This window comes from Enhydra lutris, unplaced genomic scaffold (genome assembly GCF_002288905.1).
Source record: "Enhydra lutris kenyoni isolate GAN:26980312 unplaced genomic scaffold, ASM228890v2 scaffoldscaffold19, whole genome shotgun sequence".
In the NCBI taxonomy this organism is placed as follows: domain Eukaryota; kingdom Metazoa; phylum Chordata; class Mammalia; order Carnivora; family Mustelidae; genus Enhydra; species Enhydra lutris.
Window position 1 is genome coordinate 5,338,826 of NW_019154103.1, and position 24,154 is coordinate 5,362,979.

A 24,154-nucleotide genomic window follows, 5' to 3' on the forward strand; every position below is an offset into this window, starting at 1 on the left:
ACGCTATGCTATGTTCATCACAAGTGTTCCTCCCATCTGTCACCATACAACACGATTACAATACCATTGACTATATTCCCTATGCGGTACCTTTTACCCTATCTCTTATTCCATAATCTGGAAGCTTCTATCTCTCACTTTCTTTTATCCCTTTTGCCTATCCCCCCGCCCTCCACTCCACTCCTTTCTGGAAACCATGAGTTTGTTTCGTGTATTTATGAATCTGTTTCTTCTTTTTGTTTGTTTATTCATTTTTTTTTCTAGATTCTACATATAAGTGAAACCATATGTTATCTGTCTTTCTCCATCTGACTTACTTCACTTAGTATAATACCCTCCAGGTCCATTCATGTTGACAGAAATGGCAAGATCTCATCCCTTTTTATGGCTGCTTAATATTCTGCTGTATAAACATACCACTCTTCTTTATCCTTTTATCTGGGTTGCTTCCACAACGGGGCTATTGCAAATAATGCTGTTTTCTATTGTGGCTGCACCAATTTATACTCCCTCCAACAGTGCACAAGGGTTCTTTTTCATCCACATCACATCCTTGCCAACAACATTCTCTAAGTTTAAGTAGTTTATCTGTTAAGCAGGACTTTATTACTGGCAAGAAACCAGGAGGTGCCAGCCATTCTTTTGGGATGAGAACACATCCGTTCCAGCTTGAGCAGAGCTGGGCATAAGACTTATGGGCACAGTCATGAGAAGCAATTTGAACCATGTAGGTAATGGGAAGTCGGACAATGAACATATACGGCAAGTCCCTAAAAGTTACTAAGGAAAGAGTGTTCATAGGTTCATAAAGGGGATGATTTAGATGAGAAGTTTAGGGATGTATGCTGTTAGGAAGAATATGCAGGTAGGGGTGGCATACAGTATGGACCCAAACCAACAAATCCTGTGTTCCCATAAGGAGGAGGAGCATGGACCAGCAAAATTTTCCTTAACCCAATCCCCACCATTCTCTTAAATGGAACAGCCCTCCTGTTCGCTTTCCTGAAATTTCCAAAATTCAAGAATTGGAAAATTCCTGAGAATGAGAGCCTGGCTAATTGGTGAACAGACTTTTGTTGAAGCTTAACTTGTCTGATGAACACATAGATTGTACCCCACAAGTATTTGCTGAATAAACACTTATGAATTACTCTCACCAAAAAATATCTAAATAGTAGCATGCCAAAAACCCCTTTTATTAACTCTGGCAGATGCAACGTAGTATCCAAAAAAAGAATTCTAAGCAATTCTATGAAGTAGCTTCTCTAAATTAAGTATCTGGGGCCCGTTTTGGTTTTTTGCCTTTTTTTTTTTTTCCTTTTTGTGGTACATAAACAATGAATCTTGGAACATGGAGCCCCATTTTGTAGCTAATTTATCCTGGAAAGCTCATCAGAACACAATCTGTTCCAAATAAAATCTGTTTGGGAGGATTTATAAGGTTCTTCTATGATAGTGGTAAATATTTGGTTCTCCCAAACTCAAAAGCACTCTATTTGAAGTTCCTCAGTGTCATCCTTTATGGATCAGAACCCTAGGGCTTCTGTCAGGTACTTGTCCAAGCATTTGGACACATGCACAGCTTTTTTTTTTTTTTTTAAATCCTGACAGGGCTTAGAGGGAAGTGTGGGTCAGGCTCTTTCACTTTCAAATATCCCACTCTCCTTAGTATCAGTGTGCATATGAGCTTTTCTAGATCAATAATGGAGAATCCCTAGCCTTCAGGTGTCTGCTAGGCATGTCTTCCATATATCTCCTGTCAGTTGGAAAAAAAAATGATATTCACAAGCCCTGGTGTAGGGTTCCATTCACCATTTACTCAAGATCCTCTGAGCTTAACTTGGAATAAATCAGACCACCAGAAAATTGTCTATCTACACTATATCAAACCTCTTCCCTTCCCCAGAAAGCTATTTTAATAGAATTACGAATTAATCATCTTTTTTAATTAAATATTTAAATTTTTTTATAGACATATAATGTATTTTTATCCCCAGGGGTACAGGTCTGTGAATTGCCAGGTTTACACACTTCACAGCACTCACCATAGCACATACCCGCCCCAATGTCCATAACCCCACCACCCTCTCCCGACCCCCTTCCCCCCAGCAACCCTCAGTTTGTTTTGTGAGATTAAGAGTCTCTTATGGTTTGTCTCCCTCCCGATCCCATCTTGTTTCCTTTACGAATTAATAATCTTTTATCTGAAAAAGTCACATGGGTTCATTTTTATAAAATTGTTATTTAAGACATTTAGCCCAGGGGTGCCTGGGTGGCTCAGTGGTTAAAGCCTCTGCCTTCAGCTCAGGTCATGATCCCAAGGTCCTGGGATCGAGCCCCACATCGGGCTCTCTGCTCAGCAGGGAGCCTGCTTCCCCCCTCACCCCCCCACCCCGCTCTCTCTGCCTGCCTCTCTGCCTACTTGTGATCTCTCTACTCTCTGTCAAATAAATAAAATCTTTAAAAAAAAAAAAAGAAAAATTTTGTTTCACAACCCTTTAAATTATTGTATGAGATGTGGTACAACACTTTCAAGTTCATTCCCTCTCCCTTTCATCACAAATTGTATTATTTAAAGCCCTGTTTCCATTCAATTCATCACAACAGTGATTCTCTATAGCACCTGATCTACATTATGTCATGGTAGACTAAAGAAAAACAAAGTATAGGGGTGCCTCCTTTGCGGTGCCAACCTTCCTTTTAGTGAACCTTGGAATCATACCCAGTATGTCACCCGCATCACAAGTGAAGGCTATTTATAAAAACCAGTAAAGCTTAATTTCTTTGTTACATTTTTAGATGAAAATGAATAGAAAGTTCTAGTATTGTCTCCCTCCGCCCCGAATGGATCACTGTGCATCCTTAGATCTTCAGTCCTCAGTTCTCCAGAATATTCACTTTGTTACCATCCCCAGGGACTTCCTCTCCTGGGCGCCCCATGCTCCAAAGCTGCTTCTCCCTCCATCCTCTCCCCTTTCCCTCCATCCTACATGAAATGTTCTAAATTGGTAGTCGTGGCACCTGCTGAGAAAGCAGTCTTGTTAAAATACAGCAAAGCCTCAGGATTTGTGACTCCATTTTTAATATTCATTTTGCAAGCCGTGCCTTCCTCCATAAGTATTTGATTCCTGTACTTTACAGATACGTTTAACCTTGAGCACGTGTCATGTTTCAGTGATGCTGCCTGGATTTTTGTAATCTGCCCCTTTAGCTAGCTTCCCAGCCTTCCACATTCTCAAATCTGCTCTAAATACTTCTCTGCGTTAAAAATTCCGAATATGTGGAACTTCTTCATGTTGCTTTTTCCTTTATCCCCAGGGGGTCAAATAATCTGGCTCCTGATGCCTGAGTCCATGTTGAGCTCACACTGCCTGGGTCTCTTTTTGTAAACTGTAGAGCATAATACCTTGTGCACAAAGCAGGAGCATGCCTTTCCCACTCACTCTGGTATCTCTCTGGTTAAGGGGAAATTATTCTGCACAGTTAACATTTAACAAGAAGCTATCAACTTAAGAACTTTGCCCACTTCTCCTGAAAAAACTCAGGTTAGGAGTATATTGCTTTTTTGAGTTTTCGTTAACAGGATGTCTAAGAAGTAATAATGCAGGGAGTCCAATAATCTATTGTAAAACATAGGCCACATCAAATCAATCAAATATAAATGATCAAATCTGTAATTAAAATACTGAAACACATGCCCTCCTTAACCATCCAGAAGTCTTAAAAGGGTGTAAGCCTCTCTCTCAGAATATCTCCATTTGCCTAAATTTCCCCCTGCCTACATGCCCTTACCTGGACGGCCTCACCACACCCTTGCTCACTTCTTCCCGTTCTGTGCTGAGGCATCACCTCCTCAAAGTAGCGTCCTGACTCCTCCATCCCATTGTCCTTCATCCCCTTATCCCACCTTCCTCTTCTTCATGGCACTGATTACTCTCAAGCATTGCTTTTGTGTTCTCTGTCTGCTGCACAGAATGTGGCTCTGGGGGTGCAGGCATTCATTTTTCCCTGTTGTGTCCTCACCTCTTAGAATAGGACTGGCCTGAACCCAATACAGGCTCTCAGTGACTAATGTTGAAAGAATGAGCAAATGGCCACTAAGGAGAAGTTACAGGAGAGCCACAGGAGAAATGCAGGCTTCCTCCTGTGTGACAATATGAAGCCACCTCGAAAGTCTAGTTCAGGGAGGGGGTAGAGCCAGGAGTGTTGGTGGCTTCCCAGACCCCTCTCTCCAGGTAGGAGGAAGTGAGCTGAGGGACAACTGAGGAAACGAGAGCCAGTGTGCCTGTAAAGGCTCTGAAAGGACACTGAGGGAGGACCAGGTGCTTGCATCTCCTGCTCAGACTGAAGGATGAGGGGATTGGAGGGAAAGGAGACAGGGAGAGGAGCTGGACTTGGCATGACTTTTCCAGAAGTCTCCATCCAGTCAGTGGGTGTGGTCTGACTATGAGACCACTGGGACGCTGGGCCCAACTGGGCCTAAATCTGGGCTGCACTCTCCCCCAATTTCAGCACGAGACAGGCAGCCCTTTCAGTACTTGACAACCCCCAAACCTAGAGTGGGTCCGAGATTCAAGAGTCCCCGAAAAGCAGGGTTCCCTCTTGTCTCAGCAGAGGAAAACTAGAGACACAAAGGGATGACGAGCCATGGCTAACACTGCTCAACCCTTTCTCCAAAAGAGATTTGTACCAACAGTCACCAAAACTTTCTCTCCCATCCTTAGCTGACTTCAGAAATCACTGGGATGACATACTGGTATGAGAGCAGTGTCAATCATTTCCTTTACCTGAGCAACTTTCCATTTCAGCCCAATTACTGTGTAGCACAGGAACAAGTATGTGTATCATTAAATACTTCCGATTGCCTAGGCTATGTGTCTATTTAGACAACACTTTTGAAAACAATGTCGCATGTTCCCAGCCCTCATAGTTCTCAACTTCATGAAGCCAAGCTGCTGACTCACAGTGTGGAATTAAAATCATACATAAAAGCAAAAGGACCACGAAACCCAGGTGAGGGGAGTTTAGGGAAAGGTCTCCTGCTATGTTTGAGATCAGGCAGCCAGGATCTTTCCACACAAAAGCTAACACTTGCTAAACATTTATCATGTGTTTAATGACTTTACACATATTAACTAAACCTTCGTCACAACACTATTGGGTAGGTGCTGTTGATGGCCCCTTTCTGCCTGGCAGGAATGGAAGCTTAAGTAACAGGTCCCAAGTCAGCTGGGTAGAAAATGGCGGAGCCAGGGTTGAATCCGGAAACCACATGTCCAAGAAAAAGACATTAAAAATGTTGATCATGCCCTGGAAGTACACCAACTAAACTGTAATTGCACGTTCCAACACGACTGAAAGGAAACTTGCTCTACAGAGCTCGAAGTGGGGAGTTCTAAGGGGGAAGAAGAGTGATTGCCTGGGATGGTTTCGAGGTGCTTTTCTTACTGCGTGCCAGGTAGATCCAGCCGTGAGCTCGGATTTTTCCAGGAGGACCACATCTTTCATCCCCGCTTTGGCGAGATGATAAGCCAGACTCACACCAACACAGCCGCCTCCAATGATCACAGTTTCTGCTCTGTCTTTCCATCTTGTTTCTGCAGATAAGGGTGCGTTTTCCTCTCTGAAAGACAATTTTTTTAAATGGTAGTTTTCCTAGGCAGTCGTAGCTATAGTTTTTCTGACTCATGTGTTTCTCCTGGTTTCTCTAATATCTTAACAGTGCCTGGGAGGTTGGCATTGTGCTGCTTTAATCATTTAGAACATCTAAATCCTGACTGATGCAACCTGGTTAGGGGAAGGAAGAGGAGGCATGTGAGCCCCATTCCATATAATTCTGGTCCATTGAAACTAACAGAACTAAAGAATTGAAGGTGACTTTTTTTTTTTTAAATTTCCAAAGGATCTAGAGAATAATTTTTCTCAGTCTACTTAAAGAACACACCTATAATCATTTTATTCCATGAAAACCCCTAATCAACGTGAAGATTAGCTTCTATAAACCTTGGATCTCCTCCTCCATCCACTGTGTTCCAGGCTGAAGAGACAGGTGGAGTAAAATGTTACTTTCTCACTTAATTTCCTCACTGCTCACATTCTTCTCTCATTTTATAATTATTGCTCAGTGGTTCAATATATTTATTTGCACGACTTTCTTCCTAGCTGGATCGTGAACTTCTCCAAGACACACTGTGAAAAGCAAGGTGTAATTAAGAAGAGGAATATATATACACCCCTGTTTGCTTATACACAGACGATTGGGGGGGGTGGGATTCAGAGGACACTGTTAACAACTGACTAGGGAAAAAGATGGGGGTAGGAGTGGCTTCGCACTGGGAACCCTTGAATACTATTTCACTTTGTATGTGGGTGCATGTAAAAGAAAACAGAGAAATCTAGAAGAAATCCAAACGCCCACTTCTTGGAGGCCAAAGCGCGCCTGACCCGGCACACTGCCTCAGGCCCTCGCTCCCGCCCCGCAGCCACCCAGCCTCGGGCCTCAGCACTGGCCAGGCTTCCACTCACCCTTGGCGGCCGCAGGCTGAGGGCGGGCGGCCGGGGGAGCCCCGCAGCGGGAGGCTCTGCAGCGGGAGGCCCCGCAGCCGCTGTGCGCCGGAGCGGAGCATGGCGAGGCCAGGGAGGCCGAGGCCGAGGGCGCGGGCACCAGCTCCGAGGCCAGCCGAAACCCTGGGGCGGCGGGGCCGGCCGCTCCGCTGAGAGGGGGAACCCTCCCCCGGGGCGAGGGGCGGGCTCGAGGGCTGGCGCGCTCTCCCGGACCCGCGCCCACACAGTCGCGGCGGGATGGCACCGGCCGGAGTCCCCGGGGCCAAAAAGGTGAGTTTCCGGGCGTCGGCGAGGTATTCAGCCCCGCGGGCCACAGGGCTCCCGGTGCCTGAAGTTCAAACCCCACTTCAGCTCTTGGATGGGAACCTAGACGGCTCCGCGCCTGGGTTTCCGCGATCGCCAGTTGCCGGGGGTGACAATAACACCTTGGCGACAGGATTAGATAACAATTTCGGGTAGCATTTATGGAGCCCTGACCCGGAGCCCCATGCTGCGAGACTGCTTTACGCAAATTACCGCATTTTCACGATTATTCCCATTTTTTAGATGAGGAAACTGAGGCCCAGAGAGTCCGGCAACTAGCTCAAGGTCACCCTATTCTACTCCAGGGTAAAGGAGTGGGGTGAAGTCCAGTTTCGGATTCAGGGGCCATGCTCACATTTTCCATCCTCAGCCCATCAACACCGTCAGGTCTTCGGGTCAACTGGCCCCAGAGCTCGGTTCCCTCACGTTTTGGGAAGGATGGTGGCCTGGCCCTGCAAGCGGGGGGCTGGCCTGAAACCAGTCCCGGGTGCAGACCCTCCCATACCCGAGGCTGCAGAAGGGTGGTATGTAGGGGGATGCGCAGGTAGGGGGGTGAGTAGGGTGGTTTGGAGGGGCTCGGCCTCCTCTCGTCAGTCAGATAGGTCTTCCTGATCCCTTCTCTAGGCTTCATTCCCCATCTGCTCACCAACTGTGAGCCTTGTTCCCACCACACCCTGCCTTGCTTCTCTGCTGGCTGTGTGCTTGCTGAGGAGAAGGGGTGACAAAACAAAATTAGGAAAGGCATGAACTTGGACGCAGGACATCTCCAGGATCCCTCAAAGCAACCCACCTGTGCCCCAAAATTCAGTATGGGTGGGGAAGGGAGCAGCTATATAGCTGTGGAAATGTGAACCACTGATCTGTTTATAATAAAAAGTTAGGAATAACCAAGGTGCCCAACGATGGTGGGCTCCCTAAATAAAGGTGCACACACTTACCAACTTATTAGGCAGCCAATTAAGAAGCTAAGTATGGGAACAAGCAAACTGCTTTGGCAATGTTACCTTATGAAAGGAGTTATACTTTGTCATGGACTGATCTCAACTACGTAAAAATATTTATATATGCATTGCAAGGAAGGAAATAATAATGGTGATAATTACATAAGATATGCAACATGGGTTTAACAATTAATGAAAAAATCTTTGGATATGTTTTTCTGATTATGAAAGTAAAATATGGGCATTGAAGAAAATGAGCTTAATAAAAAGATAAAGACATTGTGCTGATTTCTTCCTCTAAATTTTCTGTAATACTGTGCTCACCTTGAGCTCATTTTTAAAAAAAATATTTTTAAAATATGCTGTCCCCGTCCAATTTCTTCCTAGCCCCTGCTCTTGTAACACCAAGACTCTCATATGATAACCCATGCTAATGTGTACCCGAGAGTTAAAATGTTAGTGGAAATCACCTAATCTCACCTCTCCTGTCAGCTAACAGGTACATCTTAAGAATTCATTTGATTGCCACAGGGGACACCTCCAGTAGCCTCATTAATCCCCAAGAGCAGTCCTAGTGGCAGCTTCAGGCAGAATGGATGCCTGGTAGCCTCCCGCCAAAGGGTGAAGTTGGTCTGCTCTTGTGTGTGTGAACAGAGGCACCCGGGAGCCAGACCTTAAATCCAGAAGTCTAGAGACTGAGGTCTGCAAAAACGAAGAAAAAATGCTTCTCGGAGCTCACTGTCAGCTCCGAGGCAGAGTCACTGCCAAAATGAAAGACAGAATGGAATGAAAATAGAAATGTACTGAAAGTAAATTTACAGTGATCTGTGTTTTCCACAGTCCTCTGTCATGCTAGTGCTGTCTTTAGATCCTCCTGGTGTAGTAATTAATTGAGGTGGTAAATAGAGCAGTGAAGGAGGAACTAAAAGATGCTCTGAATTCAAATCTTGATGATGTGGTTATTTTGCTAATGGCTGTTTAGAAAACAGGCAAAATTTAAAATTTTGGACAAACATCTAGGTAACAGATCAAAATGCCTTGACTTGTTATCACGAGGATACAATCAAAATAAGCCCTGTCATTTTCTTAAAACCCTAGCTAATTTTCTGTTCCAGAGTGCCATTTTTTCCCCTCTTCAGGACCAGACTTGCAGCATTTATGAAACAAGGGACATTTTCAAAAGTCTTCCCTGTCTGCTAACTCTTGGCACAGTTTATGAAGGGCCTACTCTTGGTGAGCTGCCGTATGCGGTGGTAGGGAGAGAGACAAATGAGATTTGCCACCTGAGCCACAAGCATTTTAAAGCCAAACAGAGGAGACGGGAAGGTAACCAGATTGTGCAATACAGGTGATAGATGCAGGAATGGATGGTGTTTGGCCTTAGGCAGAACAAAGCATGAGGCAATCCCAGATGAGAGTAGGTCGGGCAGGGTTTCGCTCTGCGGCAACGGAAGATATGCCGGAGTGGGCTGGAGTGAGATGGAGGCCATTTCAACAATGTAGGAGCAGTGAGGATGGGAGGGGGCTTCACTTCTAAGAAGTGTTAAATAGATACACTTGTCATAACCCTGGTACAGACTGGATGTGGGAGGTGAGATACTATCCTGTAACACCCAGATTGTATGGCAGTGTTTTTCCCCCTCTAGAACTAAATTTGATTCTTAACATGGTTAACTGAACTGAAGTGTTAGATTTTTCAAGACAACATTTTATGCAAACGACTCTGCTTCTGATTCTGCTTCTGCTTCCATAGTCCTCGGCAGCATTTATTTATCATGCGAGTTGTGAGGACTTTTTGACACCCCGGCTTTCCCCAAGGTGGCCAGACATTGGGTTTCTTGAGAGCAGGGACCTCATCTTATTCCAAGGTGTATTATCCTATCCCTCTTGCCTCCAACTGCACCTGGCAGGTGGAAAGGTCTCGGGAGAGTTTAAAGTTGAAGTCCTTTTTATGTTTTAAAAGTTCAGAATTAAAAGGGTGAATTGCATTGTATAGAGGGAAGAGAGAAAGAGGTGAGAGTCATAATAAATCTTAACATTTCTTCCACATTCATCTAAAATTCATTTTTAGATATGAAGTATGGAAAAAGTACCCAGAGTCGGGAGCCCTCTCTGTCAAAACAGTGTCTTTGGCTAACACAGTTAACACAGCTGGTCTCCATCCCACTTCCAAATTCCATTCCAAAATGGAGATGCTGTGGATAAGGTGGCCTCAAGTACAAGCCTTGCTAATGTACCTTCTGGGACTGCAGACTGGTTAGAAGAAGCAACTAGATGCTTTTCTCCCCCACTCATGCATTGCTCTGTGTCCAGCCATACACGGGCTGAAATGAACTGAACTTGATTTTCAATAAAACGTTGTATCTCGGGATGCCTGGGTGGCTCAGTCTTTAAGCATCTACCTTCGGCTCAGGTCGTGATCCCAGGGTCCTGGGATCGAGCCCTGCATCAGGCTCCCTGCTCAGCGGGGAGTCTGCTTCTCCCTCTGCCTGCCACTCCTCCTATTTGTGTTCTCTTTTTCTCTCTCTCTCTCTGACAAATAAATAAATTAAAAATCTTAAAAAATTAAAAAAAAAAAACCCTACCTTTAACTAAGGCAGTCTATACAAGAGGAATGGGGATGGCCATGGGGGTGTCTGCAGTGTTTCTATAAGATGGTCAGTAAAGCCCTCCCTGAAAAGATGACCCTTGACCAAAGTCCTGAAGGAAGTGAGAGGGTGACCCATGCAGGTATCTGGGGGAGTCACCCTTTAGGCAATGGAAACTGTAAGGCCTTGGAGAACTGCTCTGGATACAAGTATGGCTGGGCCCAACAGAGAAGTGGGAGTAGAAAGAGGCTAGATTAGGAATTTAGAAGAACCAAAGTCTACTTTTTTACATGCTGAGCTCTGTGACCTTGGACAAGTCACTTAGCCTCTCTGAATGTCTGTTTCCTCATTTATAAAATGGGAATAAAAACCATCTGCCTTGCCTAGCTCATAGAGTTGTCCAGAGTACCAAATAAAAACATGTATGTGAACATGCTGGAAAATGTAGGGCATTGTTATGAAACTATGTGTCCCTTAGGATTGTGTGTAGTGGTTACACAAAAAAGAGGCTATTTTTTCCACCTAACATGAGGTCTTACAATCCTTGGTTGTTGCAGCTAGCTACTCAAAGTTGTCATTAACACACACACACACACACACACACACACACACACACACACACACTGCTGCTAGTTACACCAGCTTTTAGTCAGCTTCCAATGGGATGGGTAAAAGATGACTGCTGTTCCTCCAGGACTTATGGTAACATTCCAAATAGGAAGAAGAAGGAAAAATGCCCAGATTTTTAGAAGGGAGTGCCCCTCTACATCAGGAAAGCAAAACTTTTCAGAAATCTTTAACTGACTTCCACTTACGTCTCACTGGCCAGCACCGTGTCAAATGGCCACCCCTAGGAGCAAGGGAGCCCAAGGATTTGTTTTAAGTTAGGGACACTTGTCTCCCCAAATGAAATACATTAACAGAGAAGAGGAGAGAAAATACATATTAATTAGGCAACTATCACTGTCTGCCACAAACATGTTGAAAAACCAAACTAATTATCATAGAATCAGCACTTTCACTATAACTTGACTCAGATTAAATGTTATTTGGGAAAAACTATTCACAGCACTTTGCACAAAACGAATATCTGGAGTGTCCGGGAAATATAATATACTCAATCTTTCTGAAATATTACCAGACGTTGAGGATTTTAACAGAACTGGAGCTGTAAGAAAACAGTACCACTTTTCCTAAAATTGGAGACTGCTTTTAGGAGAAAAAAAAAAGTGTGTATCCTAAGTGACTTTTCTTTCTTTCCATCAGGGTATTTTGAAACGTCTGGGTAGTGGAGAGGTTGTAGTTGGAGGTGACAGCTTTCTCGTAACTCTGGAGAAGAGGGGCTATGTGAAGGCTGGGCTCTGGACTCTGGAAGCGGCAGCAGACCATCCAGACGCAGGTCAACGGAGGCATCCCCCAAGACAGTGTTTAATTCAGAGGGTGACAGTTTGTTTAAATCTGACGAGAGAAGATAAATAAATGATTCTGAGTGTTGTCTAAGGACCGTTTCACTCGCCAGAGTTGCCAGGACCTCGAGACAGTGACAGTACATGGGCTGAAGCATATAGAAGAAAACGACCTCTCCCTTTTCCAGTGCCCCCTCCACACACACACTAGCATCTTCAGGTATAGGGAGTGCTAAAATACACACCTTAATATTTGTTCCACCCTGTGGATATTCAAGAGTTTCCTTAACAAAGTGAAACTGCTATTGCTTCACATTAATGCCTCTGGCTAATTTGTGTCTTGTACTGTAACAGTGTGCTTGGTAAAGATGATTCATGGTAACCACCAGATTAACACAGCATAGATAGTAGACATTTGGGTTTTGTTGGGGGAGAGGGGTGTGAAGAGACCAACACAGTTTCACCTCATACCCTGAGCTAGGAAAAAAAAAAAAAAAACAGTAAGAGTTGGAGGTAAAAACTGTGATGGGATTGGCGAGTAACATCAAACTGGAGCTTTGATTCTATTTTTACTCTTCTTTGAGAGCAGTCTCCTAAACTAAAGTGGAAAATAAAGCGAAAGAATGAAACGGTTGCAAGCTGGGAGTGGGTCCTTTGATTTGCTCTGATCATATTCATATATGCACCGTGTATCTGAGAAACCTGGATCCTGTCTTAATGCTTCCACCCACCAGCTGTGTGACTGAACAAGTCATTTGACTTTTCCAAGGATAAGTTTCTGTTGTTGTTTTTTTTTAGGATTCATTCATTTATTTTTGAGCAAGAGTGTGAGTGGGGAGAGGAGCAGAGGGAGAAGGACAAGCAGACTCCGCACTGAGCATGGAGCCCAATGTGGGGGTCAGTCTCACAACCTCAAGATCATGACCTGAGCCAAAATCCAGAGTTGGTTGCTCAACCAAAGGAGCCACTCAGCAACCCCAGGCTTAGATTCTTGACCCATGTCACAGGAGGATATGACATGAGCTAGCTGTGAGGTCTCCTGAGTTAACCAGCATAAAAAGCCCAACACATCATACCCACTGACCAATTTTATTGTTTCATCAGACACTCAGAGTTATATGGTAGGACCAAGTTTTATTTCTCTGGCGCTTAGCACCAAGATTTCATCTGGCCCACAGAGAACTTGTTCTTAATTTTAGAAGATCTTTTTGCTCAACCAGGAAGAAAGTGTTGAAATAGCAAGGATGAGGACTGAGGTTGGTAAGAGATGAAGAGAAAGGAGGGAAGGATGTCCTGACAGCCCAACGAAAGCTCTCTGACCTCATCTCCCCAGCTGCCTGCTGTTGAATCAGTTTGGTGGGGGCACCACCGACACACATCTTGTCCGCCGTGAGAATTTCCTCATGGAAGGATTTCCTTACTGTAAGTAGACTAGCCACATCCTCCACAACACAGGCAAATGAATAAGCCCTCTGTAGACCAAAAGACCAAGGGGCAACTGGTCACCCAGACCTTAATGTCTGCCTATGGCTGCACCAGACTGTTGAGGCCCATGGACAGGACAATATGAGGCCACTCCAAACAGTCCCAATTTAGTATTGACTCTGCCATTTCCTGTCCTTGAACTCTACTGACCTTAAGCTGCAATTTTTTAGAACCAGGCTTGAAATTGTGTGTGATTGAAAGGGATTGTGAGTGCGTAAGCTGCATTTGCTGCACATGATAGCTCCTATGAATTTTATCTCCTTAATTTTAATTTTAAAATCTACTTTGTAGTTCGTCAACTTCACATGGAATTCTTGAGAGCTGGATCAAATGTCATGCAGACTTTCCCTTTTCTGCCAGTGAGGACAATATAGATAGCAAGATAAACTGTCATTTTTGTGGGGGTGGGGATGGGGGGTGGGAGGAGGGCAGGGTTTAGTGTCAGGGATCATCTGTAATAAAAATAATCTCTTGAGGGTAAGGTATGGAACTGACTTAATATGTTACTATACTTATAACAAACTCCACATAAAATGTTTATTAAGAAATTATTATGTGAATGAATATTTACTACATAAATGAGCTTTTCTCTGCATCTTTAGCTGGGGTGGAGGGGAAGATAGGGACTGGGAAGGAATAAGCCATTGGAAGGATATGGTTATCCTGTGCTATTTTTCTGTAGAGAAAACACTTCTAGATGCCCTTTTCACCTTATTTAACCATCTTCTCTTCTAACTTGTCCATCTAGAGATAGGGTGGTCCTTGGGAACACAGCACTGGCCTGGGAATGAGAAGAATTGGGTTTGATGCCCAACTTTGCCACCTGCTGGGCGTGTGACTTTGTACAGGATGCTTGGCTGCTCAGAGCACTGGTCTTCTCTGTGCAAAATGGAGATCATTTATGCTTAAATGCACAGGGTTATTGAGAAAACTAGAGCAGGGGAAGAACGTGTAAGTACTGTGTGATACTGTGTACATGTAAAGTGTTCATACTTGTCAATGTTCATGCCCATTTACTCAGTCAACCAACCAACATTTATTGAGTACCTATTATAGTCCAATCTCTATGCTCAAAACAAAGATGAAAGAAAGCCACGGAGCCTGTTCGAAAGTGGCTCACGGTCCAATGAGAGAGGCAAACACAAACATTTACTAAAATGCCATGTGGTGAGTACATTAATGGAAATACAAGCTCACTGGTAGGAAAGGAGAAGGTCCCCAACTCTGCTGGTCTTCTCAAATTGCAGGGTTTTTTAAATTTTATTTTATTTTGATTCAATTAACATAGAGTGTATAATTAATTTCAGAGGTAGAGTTCAGTGATTCATCAGTTGCATATAACAGCCAATGCTCATCCCATCACATGCCTTCCTTAATGTCCATCACCCAGTTACCCCATCCCCCTCAAACTGCAGTTTAAACCATGACTGGGACTTGTCTGATTTGCTCATTGCCCCCTTTGTTATCTATTACATTTACCGTGATAATGCCAGGCTCACCATCCAAACTCTTGCTCTCTGACCTCAGTGGGAAGATGTGAACGCTGGTGACTGTGACCTTGCTGGGGAAGTGGCTGGCAAAGGTGATGCTTTAATACCAGAGGGATCTGCCAGACATCAGTGTGCAGACACCACGAGGATGAAGCTAGAGTTAAAAAACCATAAGTGACTCTTAATCTCACAAAACAAACTGAGGGTTGCTGGGGGGAGGGGGGTCGGGAGAGGGGGGTGGGGTTATGGACATTGGGGAGGGTGTGTGCTATGGTGAGTGCTGTGAAGTGTGTAAACCTGGCGATTCACAGACCTGTACCCCTGGGGATAAAAATACATTATATGTTTATAAAAAAATTAAAAATTAAAAAAAAATTCTCTCGACTCCAGCTAGAGGTTTTTACCAAGAAAAATGCAGACTTCTTGATTGCAGGGGTAAGCCTAGTATTTTAGGGAGAGGAGTCACCCTCTTCTGACAAATCCCACTACATAGTCTTCACCTTTCATGAGGGTATTGGATTGCTTTGTGCCCTCATTTCCTCAGGGTACAGGGTCAAAGGTTTATGTACATGCATTGCTGTCAAGGCAAACATCTCTCACTTGCATGCTGGGGTTTAGCGAAGTCCAAGGGCAGACCCAGAAGAGGCCCAGCCATAGCCTTGGTTTTCTTTGGATGGTTGTAGCAGGTGACTCAAAGGGGACCCTACAATGTTGGGTGAGAAGGGAACAGTGCTTCAGGGAGCAACCTTTCCTGTGGGAGAGGCAAGGCTGGACAGAGCTGTGCGGGGGTGGAGGCTGCGAGTGAGCAAAGCTTAGGAGGTAGGTGGCTAGTCAGGCTCATGAGGCCCCACTAATAATACTCAGTACCAGCAAGTTTCTTTGCCCTCCTTTGTCCATGCTGTGCTCACTCCCATCCCTCTGCTTTCACTCAAGCTATAACACATGAGGGATATTTTGAAGAAAGAAAGAGAATTGGTCATTGATTGGACATGAAGGCCCAGAACATTCTTTTTCTTCCACTTCTAAAAATGAAAAAGCCCTCATTCCCCATTTCCCATCTTTGCAACCACCTGGAGTCAAGCTCTCAGCCCAATTCTCTAGCCCCCAACAAGGCCAATAATCTCCCAGCTGCTGTTTCCCTTATCACTCTCTGAATCTGTTGAAAAGCTTGCTTCACCAACCTTCCCAAGGCTCAGGGCCACCCAATCCTGGCAGACGCACTTGGCAACAATCACCTGCACAGATAGGCACAAACTCCACCTGATAGGTTCTCCAGATGCATGGGAACACAAGTTCATTTTGTTAAGAACCTCTCTGTGGACTCTCTCTGCCATTCCTCACACATTGCTTCTGCAGAATCTAAGTCAAGAAGACTTAGATTTTTGCTGGCTTTTCTTCACTTACTTAAGGTCAGCTTTTCAACTGTGGCCCTTAAGGGCATTCCTGGTAAGACCCCTACAAATGACCTGGGTTTACCAGGCAAGGTGTCCTGTCCACCCTCGACAAAGAAACTCAGCAGCTATTCCTCCCTCCTCTGTGCCACAGCGGTCTCATTGGGGGAAATCCCATCTAAAGAGAAGTGAATATAAAATCACTTTGAAGTAGAAAGTATAATAAACTATTCATTATTTTTCAGAGATTACCCCAGCTCCATAAAGAGGAGTATAAAATTTATTAGTAAGGGTCGCCTGGGTGCTCAGTCGGTTAAGTGCCCCAATCAGTTTCAGCTCGGGTTGTGATCTCAGAGTCATGAGATCCAGCCCCACAATGGGCTGTCCTCTCAGTGGGGAGTCTGTCTGGGATTCTCTCTCTCTCGCCCTCTACCTCTTCCCCTACTCAGGTGTGCGCTCTCTCTCAAATAAATAAATCTTAAAAAATAATAATAATATTTATTTCTAAAATGTTCATTCCTGGGGCACCTGGGTGGCTCAGTAGGTTACCTGTCTGCCTTTGACTCAAGTCATGATCCCAGGATCCTGGGATCCAGTCCTGAATCCAGTTTCCTGCTCAGTGGGGAGCTCCCTGTCCCACTGCCCCTCCCCCACCACTCATGTTCTCGCTTGCTCTGCTCTCTCTCTCTCAAGTAAATAGAAGATAGTAAAAAAAAAACCTTAGTTCCTTCAAAATTATGATTTTAAATACTCAATTACGTTAAAAACCTTTGTGTTGTTTTTCTGTTTCTTTCCGTAACAGTCTTCATCTTGCTGAATCAATGATCTCTGAATGCAAATCTTTATATTACTGTTAAAGGAATTAAAATGTTTACTCAGAAGAGTATTCCTTAGTTTGATGAAGACCTGTTCCTCAGTTAAGTTTTATCACATATACTTGGTCATTCTTAAAGCAATTTTGCAACATATTTATTTCACCTTTCAAAATCTGCTTTACATTTGGACCAATAGAAAAAGTGAAATCTCCCTTAGTATTTTGAGCATGCTGAAGAAGCCTATGGGCCGTGGAAGTCTTAAAAGAATCGGGTAAGCCAGTGGCAGCTACCATGTACATAGGCCGGGACAGAGACATGCGCAGTGTGACATCAGGAGAACGTGCTGTTAAGCTGGCGAAGGCAGGTAAACGGACCCATAATGTGGTCAGCAATTCAGCTCTTGTTTGAGAAATTTAACAAAGGTTGCTTAATCTTGTGAGAGCAGTTCAGCAAAAGAATTAACTGGCACTGGTTTCCCTCTTGGTAAAACTTGGGAAGTAGAGCAGGATAATTAATCTCTAAGGCAATTTCCAACTATTAAAGAATAAAATAAGTAAAATGTAAAAGTTCTTTATTTCTTTGCCTAGGGATGACCACCGTGGGCGTGAGCTGCAGCTTTGGGCCCAGCAGTAGCTTGAAGACAATGAGACTCATGAAGGAGGGGCCTATAGGGCTGCAGGGTTGAAGGCACACCTGATGGTGCAGGCCCTGGGCTTCCACACCCCTGACTGTGGCAAAGGTGGGTTTGTGGGTCTCCGAGAATATCCCTTTGGTAAGTTCAGGGTAGGAGCGGTCCTTGTGTTTTCTTTTTCTTTCTCTCTTTCTTTCTTTCTTTTTTTTTTTTTTTTTTTTGAAGATTTTATTTATTCATTTGAGAGACAGAGAGAGTGAAAGAGGGAACAGGGAGAGTGGCAGAGGGAGAAGCAGACTCCCCATTGAACAGGGAGCCCGATGCAGGACTCGATCCCAGGACTCTGGGATCATGACCTGAACCGAAGGCAGACGCTTAACGACTGAGCTACCCAGGTGCCCTGTCCTCATGTTTTCTTATGCTGACAACATGGAAAAGGCTATAATGAACAGTTATGGTACAGTCTAATGAAAAGAGACAGAGTAAGACCAAAAACAGTCGATGTTAATGAAAAAAAATGAGTAATCTAAAGTTCATCATATTTTAATTTTATTTTTAAAAAATATTTTATGTATTTATTTATTCGTCAGAGAGAGAGAGAGAGCACAAGCAGGGGGAACAGCAGGCAGAGGAAGAAGCAGGCTCCCCAATGAGCAAGGAAGTCAATATAAGACTCAATCCCAGGACCCTGGGATCATGACCTGAGCCAAGGGCAGCTGCTTAACAGACTGAGCCACCCAGACATCCCAATAATGTTTTAACTTTAAAAGACGCCCATCAGAGCGCCTACGATGTGAATGTAGGGTCAGTGACAGAAATGCTGTGATCATTGTGTTGCAGGACTAGAGCCCAGAGTTGGAACCAGATGGATATTAAAAAATATGCCAAAGAGGCCTACAACCTAGGGGTCTGGTACATTTCTGGCCCCAGGCGGGGGATTTCTGACCCCAGCTTCAGACAAACATGGCAGCTGGAGAAGTAGCCTTAATATGCACATCAAACCCTGGATTTGAGCCAGGTAGGAATTGTTTAATTAAGATCACTATTTTTCTCTAACCTCATTTTATTTATTGGTAGAAACACTATGCATGCAATAAATATTCAAAAAGTATAGAGTGTATAAGATTAAAACTATGGCTGCCCCTCTCCTGACACCATTCCAATTCCCAAAGTTAATGACCTGTTTGCTGCTTGTGTTTTGAAGTCTTATACCTAATGTCTGGTTTTACAATTTTAAGCTGTAATTACTGCTAATCCTTTACAAAGCCTCAAGCGTTTAAATCATGTAACATTCCCCTTTTCTCCCTGTTTTACTTTTCCCAATTTTGATTACATTTTTACTTCCTCTGTTCATTATCTTTATAAGTTTGAATTTTCTGTTTAACTTCCCATTTCCTTAATCCATTGATGTAAAGCAACATCTCTTACTTACACTCTGTAAAATAAGAATTAACTCTTTCCACTCCCCTCTCCTCTTCCTCCCTCATCTACCTCTTGGCTTCTTTAAGTTATGCCATTACTCTTAAATTGTCAAGGTTTAGAAATATTATGTTCTGCTCTATAAATATAATTAAGTCTTTCAAGCTTTATAGATTTATTATAAAAATGTAAAGCTAGTAAATAACATTTACAATATTATAATTATATTAAACAAACAGGATTCATGAAATATAATAATCAGAAGGCAACTTTCTTTTTGTCTTCCTCTGTCTCTTAAAACCTGCTCATTGGGTGAAGTCTATCCTCTCTCCCTATCTGAAAATACTGACATGCCCTAGGACTTCACTGGGTCCATATTAGGCAACAGAAAGCTCCATGACCACTTTATTTAGCAAACATAGGTCTTAATTCAGGAATTAAAAGTGTTCAGTTCCAGGGACACCTGTGTGGCTCAGTCAGTTAAGCATCCGATTCTTGATCTCAGCCCAGGTTTTGATCTCAGGGTTGTGAGTCAAGCCCTGCATTGGGCTGTCCACACAGGGCATGGAGGCCAATTTTTTAAAAAAATGTTCAGTTCCACGTAAAATCAAAATCTGGAACACATGAAACTTGTATTTTCTCTGGTTTTCCAGCAGTTGCCTTCAAAAGGCAGGCAAGTAGGGAAGGCCTGGCCAGCCTGGTCCTTCTCTTTCTCTGTCTCATGCTTCCAGCCCTCTCTTCCTATCTTGCTAACCAGGATTTCTGACCTCTTCAGATTCAAGGGGAGAGAAGAGAGGATGGCAGGGGGAGTCAACTGCTTATACTTGGCTGGCAGCCTAACAGGAAGACCGCAATATCTGGGCCTGGCAGGTCTTCACCAGTGCTCCTTACAGGCTTCCACTGGGAACTTTGGGTCTGTACTTCTCATGCCACAGGCATTGCATTCTTCTCTGTCTGCTACTTACCTTTCAGATCCTGGCTTTTTCAGCAGGTCGCTTGAGATAAACCCTATGGTGGGGGGGGGTGTCTAGCTGTCCTTCCTGGTGATTCTAAATACCTCCAGATTTCAAACACATCTTTTTCTGAAAGGTGTTATGAAACCCAATGCTTGCTTTTGACAGAAATGTGAGAAAGGCATTAAGGGACATAGTTTTTTAGTCTGTAGGTTGAAACTGAAGTTCTGTGTATATTTGGCAAATATATATATACACGCATACACACACATATACATATATATATTTATATATAAATATATACACACACACACACACATATATATAATACATATTGGACTTATAAAGTAGGTAAACATTTTTAATTAATTATTTTTTTCAAACACAGGGCTAGAAGGGAGTATTGGGAAAATCTGCTGCCAGCTTCAGGCAGAGCTTTCTGTCCTTCCGGACACCTAAGGAGTGGTGAGAGGAAACAGTGAAATGACAGAACAGAAAGAAATCCCCCTCAAGTCCCATCTGGAACTCTTACTCGCCTTTACCCTCAGTGCACCCTGCTGTCTCCAGCTGAACAGCTAATGTGCTCCTGGACCTTCAGTTCAGGTCAACATATGCCTCTTGCCTTCCTGCTGTGGATGAGCACGCAACTGGTGCTGCCGGAGATGCAAAGACAATGAGAAAGGCCCCTGGTCCTCCAGTTTCTTACTGTCCAGTAACGTCATGGTCCATTCTTTGGAAGGTCATCAAGAATAGCAAAACTTGGCTTTTAGGGTCAATCTGAGATGTTAAAATAACCAGAAGTCACTGAACACCAAATCTACTGGTGAATTCAGGCAACTAAGCTAGGTGTTGGAGGAAGATGGAGGAGCAATGAGTCTGCTTTTCTTACATGACTTACTTGTATAATGACTCCAAGGGCAATCCCAAAGGGATAGATGCAAAAAGTGTTTTGAACAATGGCAGAGTTATTGAAGTAAGTGTATAACTTTTCAAAGTGATTACTTTCAGAGATGATTTTACTTAAAGGTGTTAGGTCCTTTTTAAAAAAAAAAAAGATGTTAGGTCCTAGAATTTTTTAAATGTGTCTTTAGAGGGGCACCTGAGGGGCACATTTTTTAAATGTGTCTTTAAGAGGTGCACCTGACTGAGGAGCACCTCAGTCAATTAAACATCTGACTCTTGATTTCCACCCAGGTCATGATCTCAGGGTCATGTGATCGAGCCCTACGTCCAGCCCAGCAGTGAGCCCTGTGTCTGCACTTGGCATGGAGCCAGCTTGGCATTCTCTCTCTAGCTCTTCCTTTGCCCCTCCACCCTCAGTAAAAACATAAATCTAAAAAATGTGTCGTTATAATCACAAATAGCTAAATTATAAACTACTTCAGGACAATGACAATGTGATATTCTTATATTTTTCCTTAAAGTATTTAGCACTGTGCTGGCCTTAGTAATAGACACTCTAGATGCTCAATGAAATACTTATTTTTGATTGTTAAAATAAATAAAAATAGATTTACAGTTTTAGAAGAACTTTTTAAGAGTCAGAGTTCTAATCTATCATAGTTTAGTATTTTCTTGACTTATATTTGTGTTATTTGCCATGTGCATCTCTTTATTTTTTCCAAAACAATGTATTAGTTTGTGACAATTTATACAATTAAAGATGATTTACTGTTATTGTGTTTGAATATTTAAAATACCATGGAAATCCTTTGGAAAAATAATAGCAAACATTTATTACTTATTGTGTTTCAGGTTATTGCTTCTCTCTCATTCTCACACTCTATTTATCCAACCAGCCATTCATTCATCCATCCATCCACCTACCTATTTACACTCATTTGTCCCTTACAGGGGTTAAAATATGAGAGTGTTTTTAACGCAGTAATTTAAATGTGAGGAGACTAAGGCTAAGTTAACTTGCCTGAGGTCCATAGTTAGTAAATGGTAGAACTGGGATCTGAACCCACATGGTCTGGCTCCGGAATCCATGTTCACAAGGACTGTACTGCACAACCACTATCATATACACTGCTGCTGCTTTTATTAGACGCTATCCAATTTTTCTGTTGTGGAGTTTCATGGATTTTATCAGCTTTGCTTAATATGAATCAGCCCTTCAATCCTGTTTTTGTGAGGTAGATAACCTGGAACTCATTAAATGTTGCCGCTGTACCCATAACCCCACTACACTGGAAATTAAAGGGTAAATCCTTTACCATCCTCCCAAGGCCCTGGGGGTCCTTAAGGATGATTAATACAAATCACTAAGCCTGAGTAGCTTTGCCAACATCTTCAACCAAGGCCATCCAATCACTGTTTGGACTTTTCCAGTCGGAACTCACTACCTTGCAAGATCACATATTCTTTTTTAAGATATATTTTATTCTTTGAAAGTTATTACGTACATTAGCCAGAAATCTACTTATCAACAGCTCTTGCCTATATGTCCACATATTAGTCTCTGGGCACCCAAAGAAAAAAATTTATGGTTTCTTCCATATGAGAGAGTTTCAAAAATTTGAAGGTAGGTATCATGCTTCCCTATACTTACTCTACGTCATTTCCCTCAACCAAAGACATAGACTTCTAAGATGTGCCTTGCCATACTAGCACCGTGAATTGGACAATTAACTTTTCCACCTTCATTTTCTCATCTCTTAAATGAGGATAACAACAGAACCATCCTCATTGGATTACTATGAGGATTAAGTAAAATAACAAGATACTTAGGAAGAGTGTCTGGCATATAGCAGGCATTCAGTGTACACAATATAGTGTAATATAATTAAGTGACTTGGTTCCCATTCCCTGTACCCTCACGATGACTCTCCTCCGGCCACACTCCAGCACCAAAGTCTCTCCTTAAGTTTAGTACCCGGTCCTGAACTCCGCGCTCCAGGAGTGGATGCTCGTACAACAGCTTGATAGATGAAATAAATAAATGAATAAATCTTAATTATATATGTAAGTCATTGTTTTCTACATAAACTTTACAAATATTTTGAGAGTATAGTGGAAGTAAAGATCTCTTACAGTTTCAGCATAATGATTAAGTAGCTCTGGAAAAAATTAACAAGAAATGTACAAGAGCTGTTGAAGGGAATTTGAGGGTGCTACTGTAGGATACAGATTAAGACGAATACATCTACACATGCTTATGAAGACAAAGACACAATCTTGTAAGATGTTAAGTTATTCTAGATTGATTAATAATTATCATATAATCCCAGTGAAAAATATCATCAGGATTGAGGGAAAATAGACATGCAAACTCTTGGGTTCGTATCAGGAGAAAAACCATAGGGGTTATGGGAAAATTAGAAAAACTGAGGTAGTCAGGAAGGTGTAGCCTTGCCAAAAAAAATCACTATATGTAACATAGCTGGAGCGATTAAAGCCACTGGATATGTGCATTTAAAAAAAAAAAGAAAAGAAAGATCAATAGAAGTTAATGTATGATAAAGGGGGGATTTCAGGTCAGTGAAGAAAAACTGGACTGTTTAATAATGGACAATCATATGGAAAGAAAAAAGTAGATCTCTTAAAACAAGTTCAAGGTTGATCAAAGGTTGATTTTAAAAATAAATGCATGAAAGAATAGTCATTAAAGAAAAAAACATCAATTTTACCATGCAAAAATTTTAAATGTCTGCACAAAACTCAAAATCCTCTAAACAAAGGTAAAGTCAAAGTGGAATAATGTGTACAGGGTTAGTAACTACTGTTCCAGGAAGGGATCTTGAGCCATCTTAGTTCAACTCTCTTCCCTTCTATGCAGATATTATGAAGGTGGGGCTCACCTATGGGACTGGGTTTCAGAGTTCCATTCCACCCAATTTTCTTGGGCTTCCAAGCGTTATGAGAGGGAGCTGTATGCAGCTGGGGACCAAGCAAAACCTTGGAGTAAGCACCAGGAGCATCACCATTCTTCGACAATCACTATTCCACTGTAAGCTATGACGCTGGGAGTCAATGATGCCAGGAAGCACAGTGCGCCCAGAAGAGATGATGTGAGCTTCCAGGCACTGCCAGAGACTTCAGGCAGCTTCTGGGCATGGACACATTCATTATCCCTTAACATGGTATTTGCTATGCGCTCCTTGCCTCTTCCTTTCCCAGGCAGCAGGTCTTTTCCCTTTTGTGGCAACTTCTGGGGATCAGTTTC

The 24,154-nt window shown here is 43.0% G+C and overlaps 1 protein-coding gene and 1 pseudogene across 1 annotated transcript in view; one reads left to right on the plus strand and one right to left on the minus strand.

Moving 5' to 3' along the window:
- The window catches only part of LOC111148380 (dimethylglycine dehydrogenase), a 65,981-nt gene extending 59,342 nt beyond the window's left edge, over positions 1-6,639 (minus strand). The window contains exons 1-2 of the mRNA XM_022504885.1: positions 6,526-6,639; positions 5,449-5,623 (exon numbers count right to left, since the gene is read on the minus strand). Of these exons, the coding sequence (XP_022360593.1) occupies positions 5,449-5,623; positions 6,526-6,626 (276 nt within the window). The 5' untranslated portion in view covers positions 6,627-6,639. The remainder of the gene's footprint in view (positions 1-5,448; positions 5,624-6,525) is intronic.
- Positions 6,640-6,801: 162 nt separating this feature from the next.
- On the plus strand, positions 6,802-20,663 carry LOC111148242 (annotated as a pseudogene).
- Positions 20,664-24,154: the final 3,491 nt, after the last annotated feature.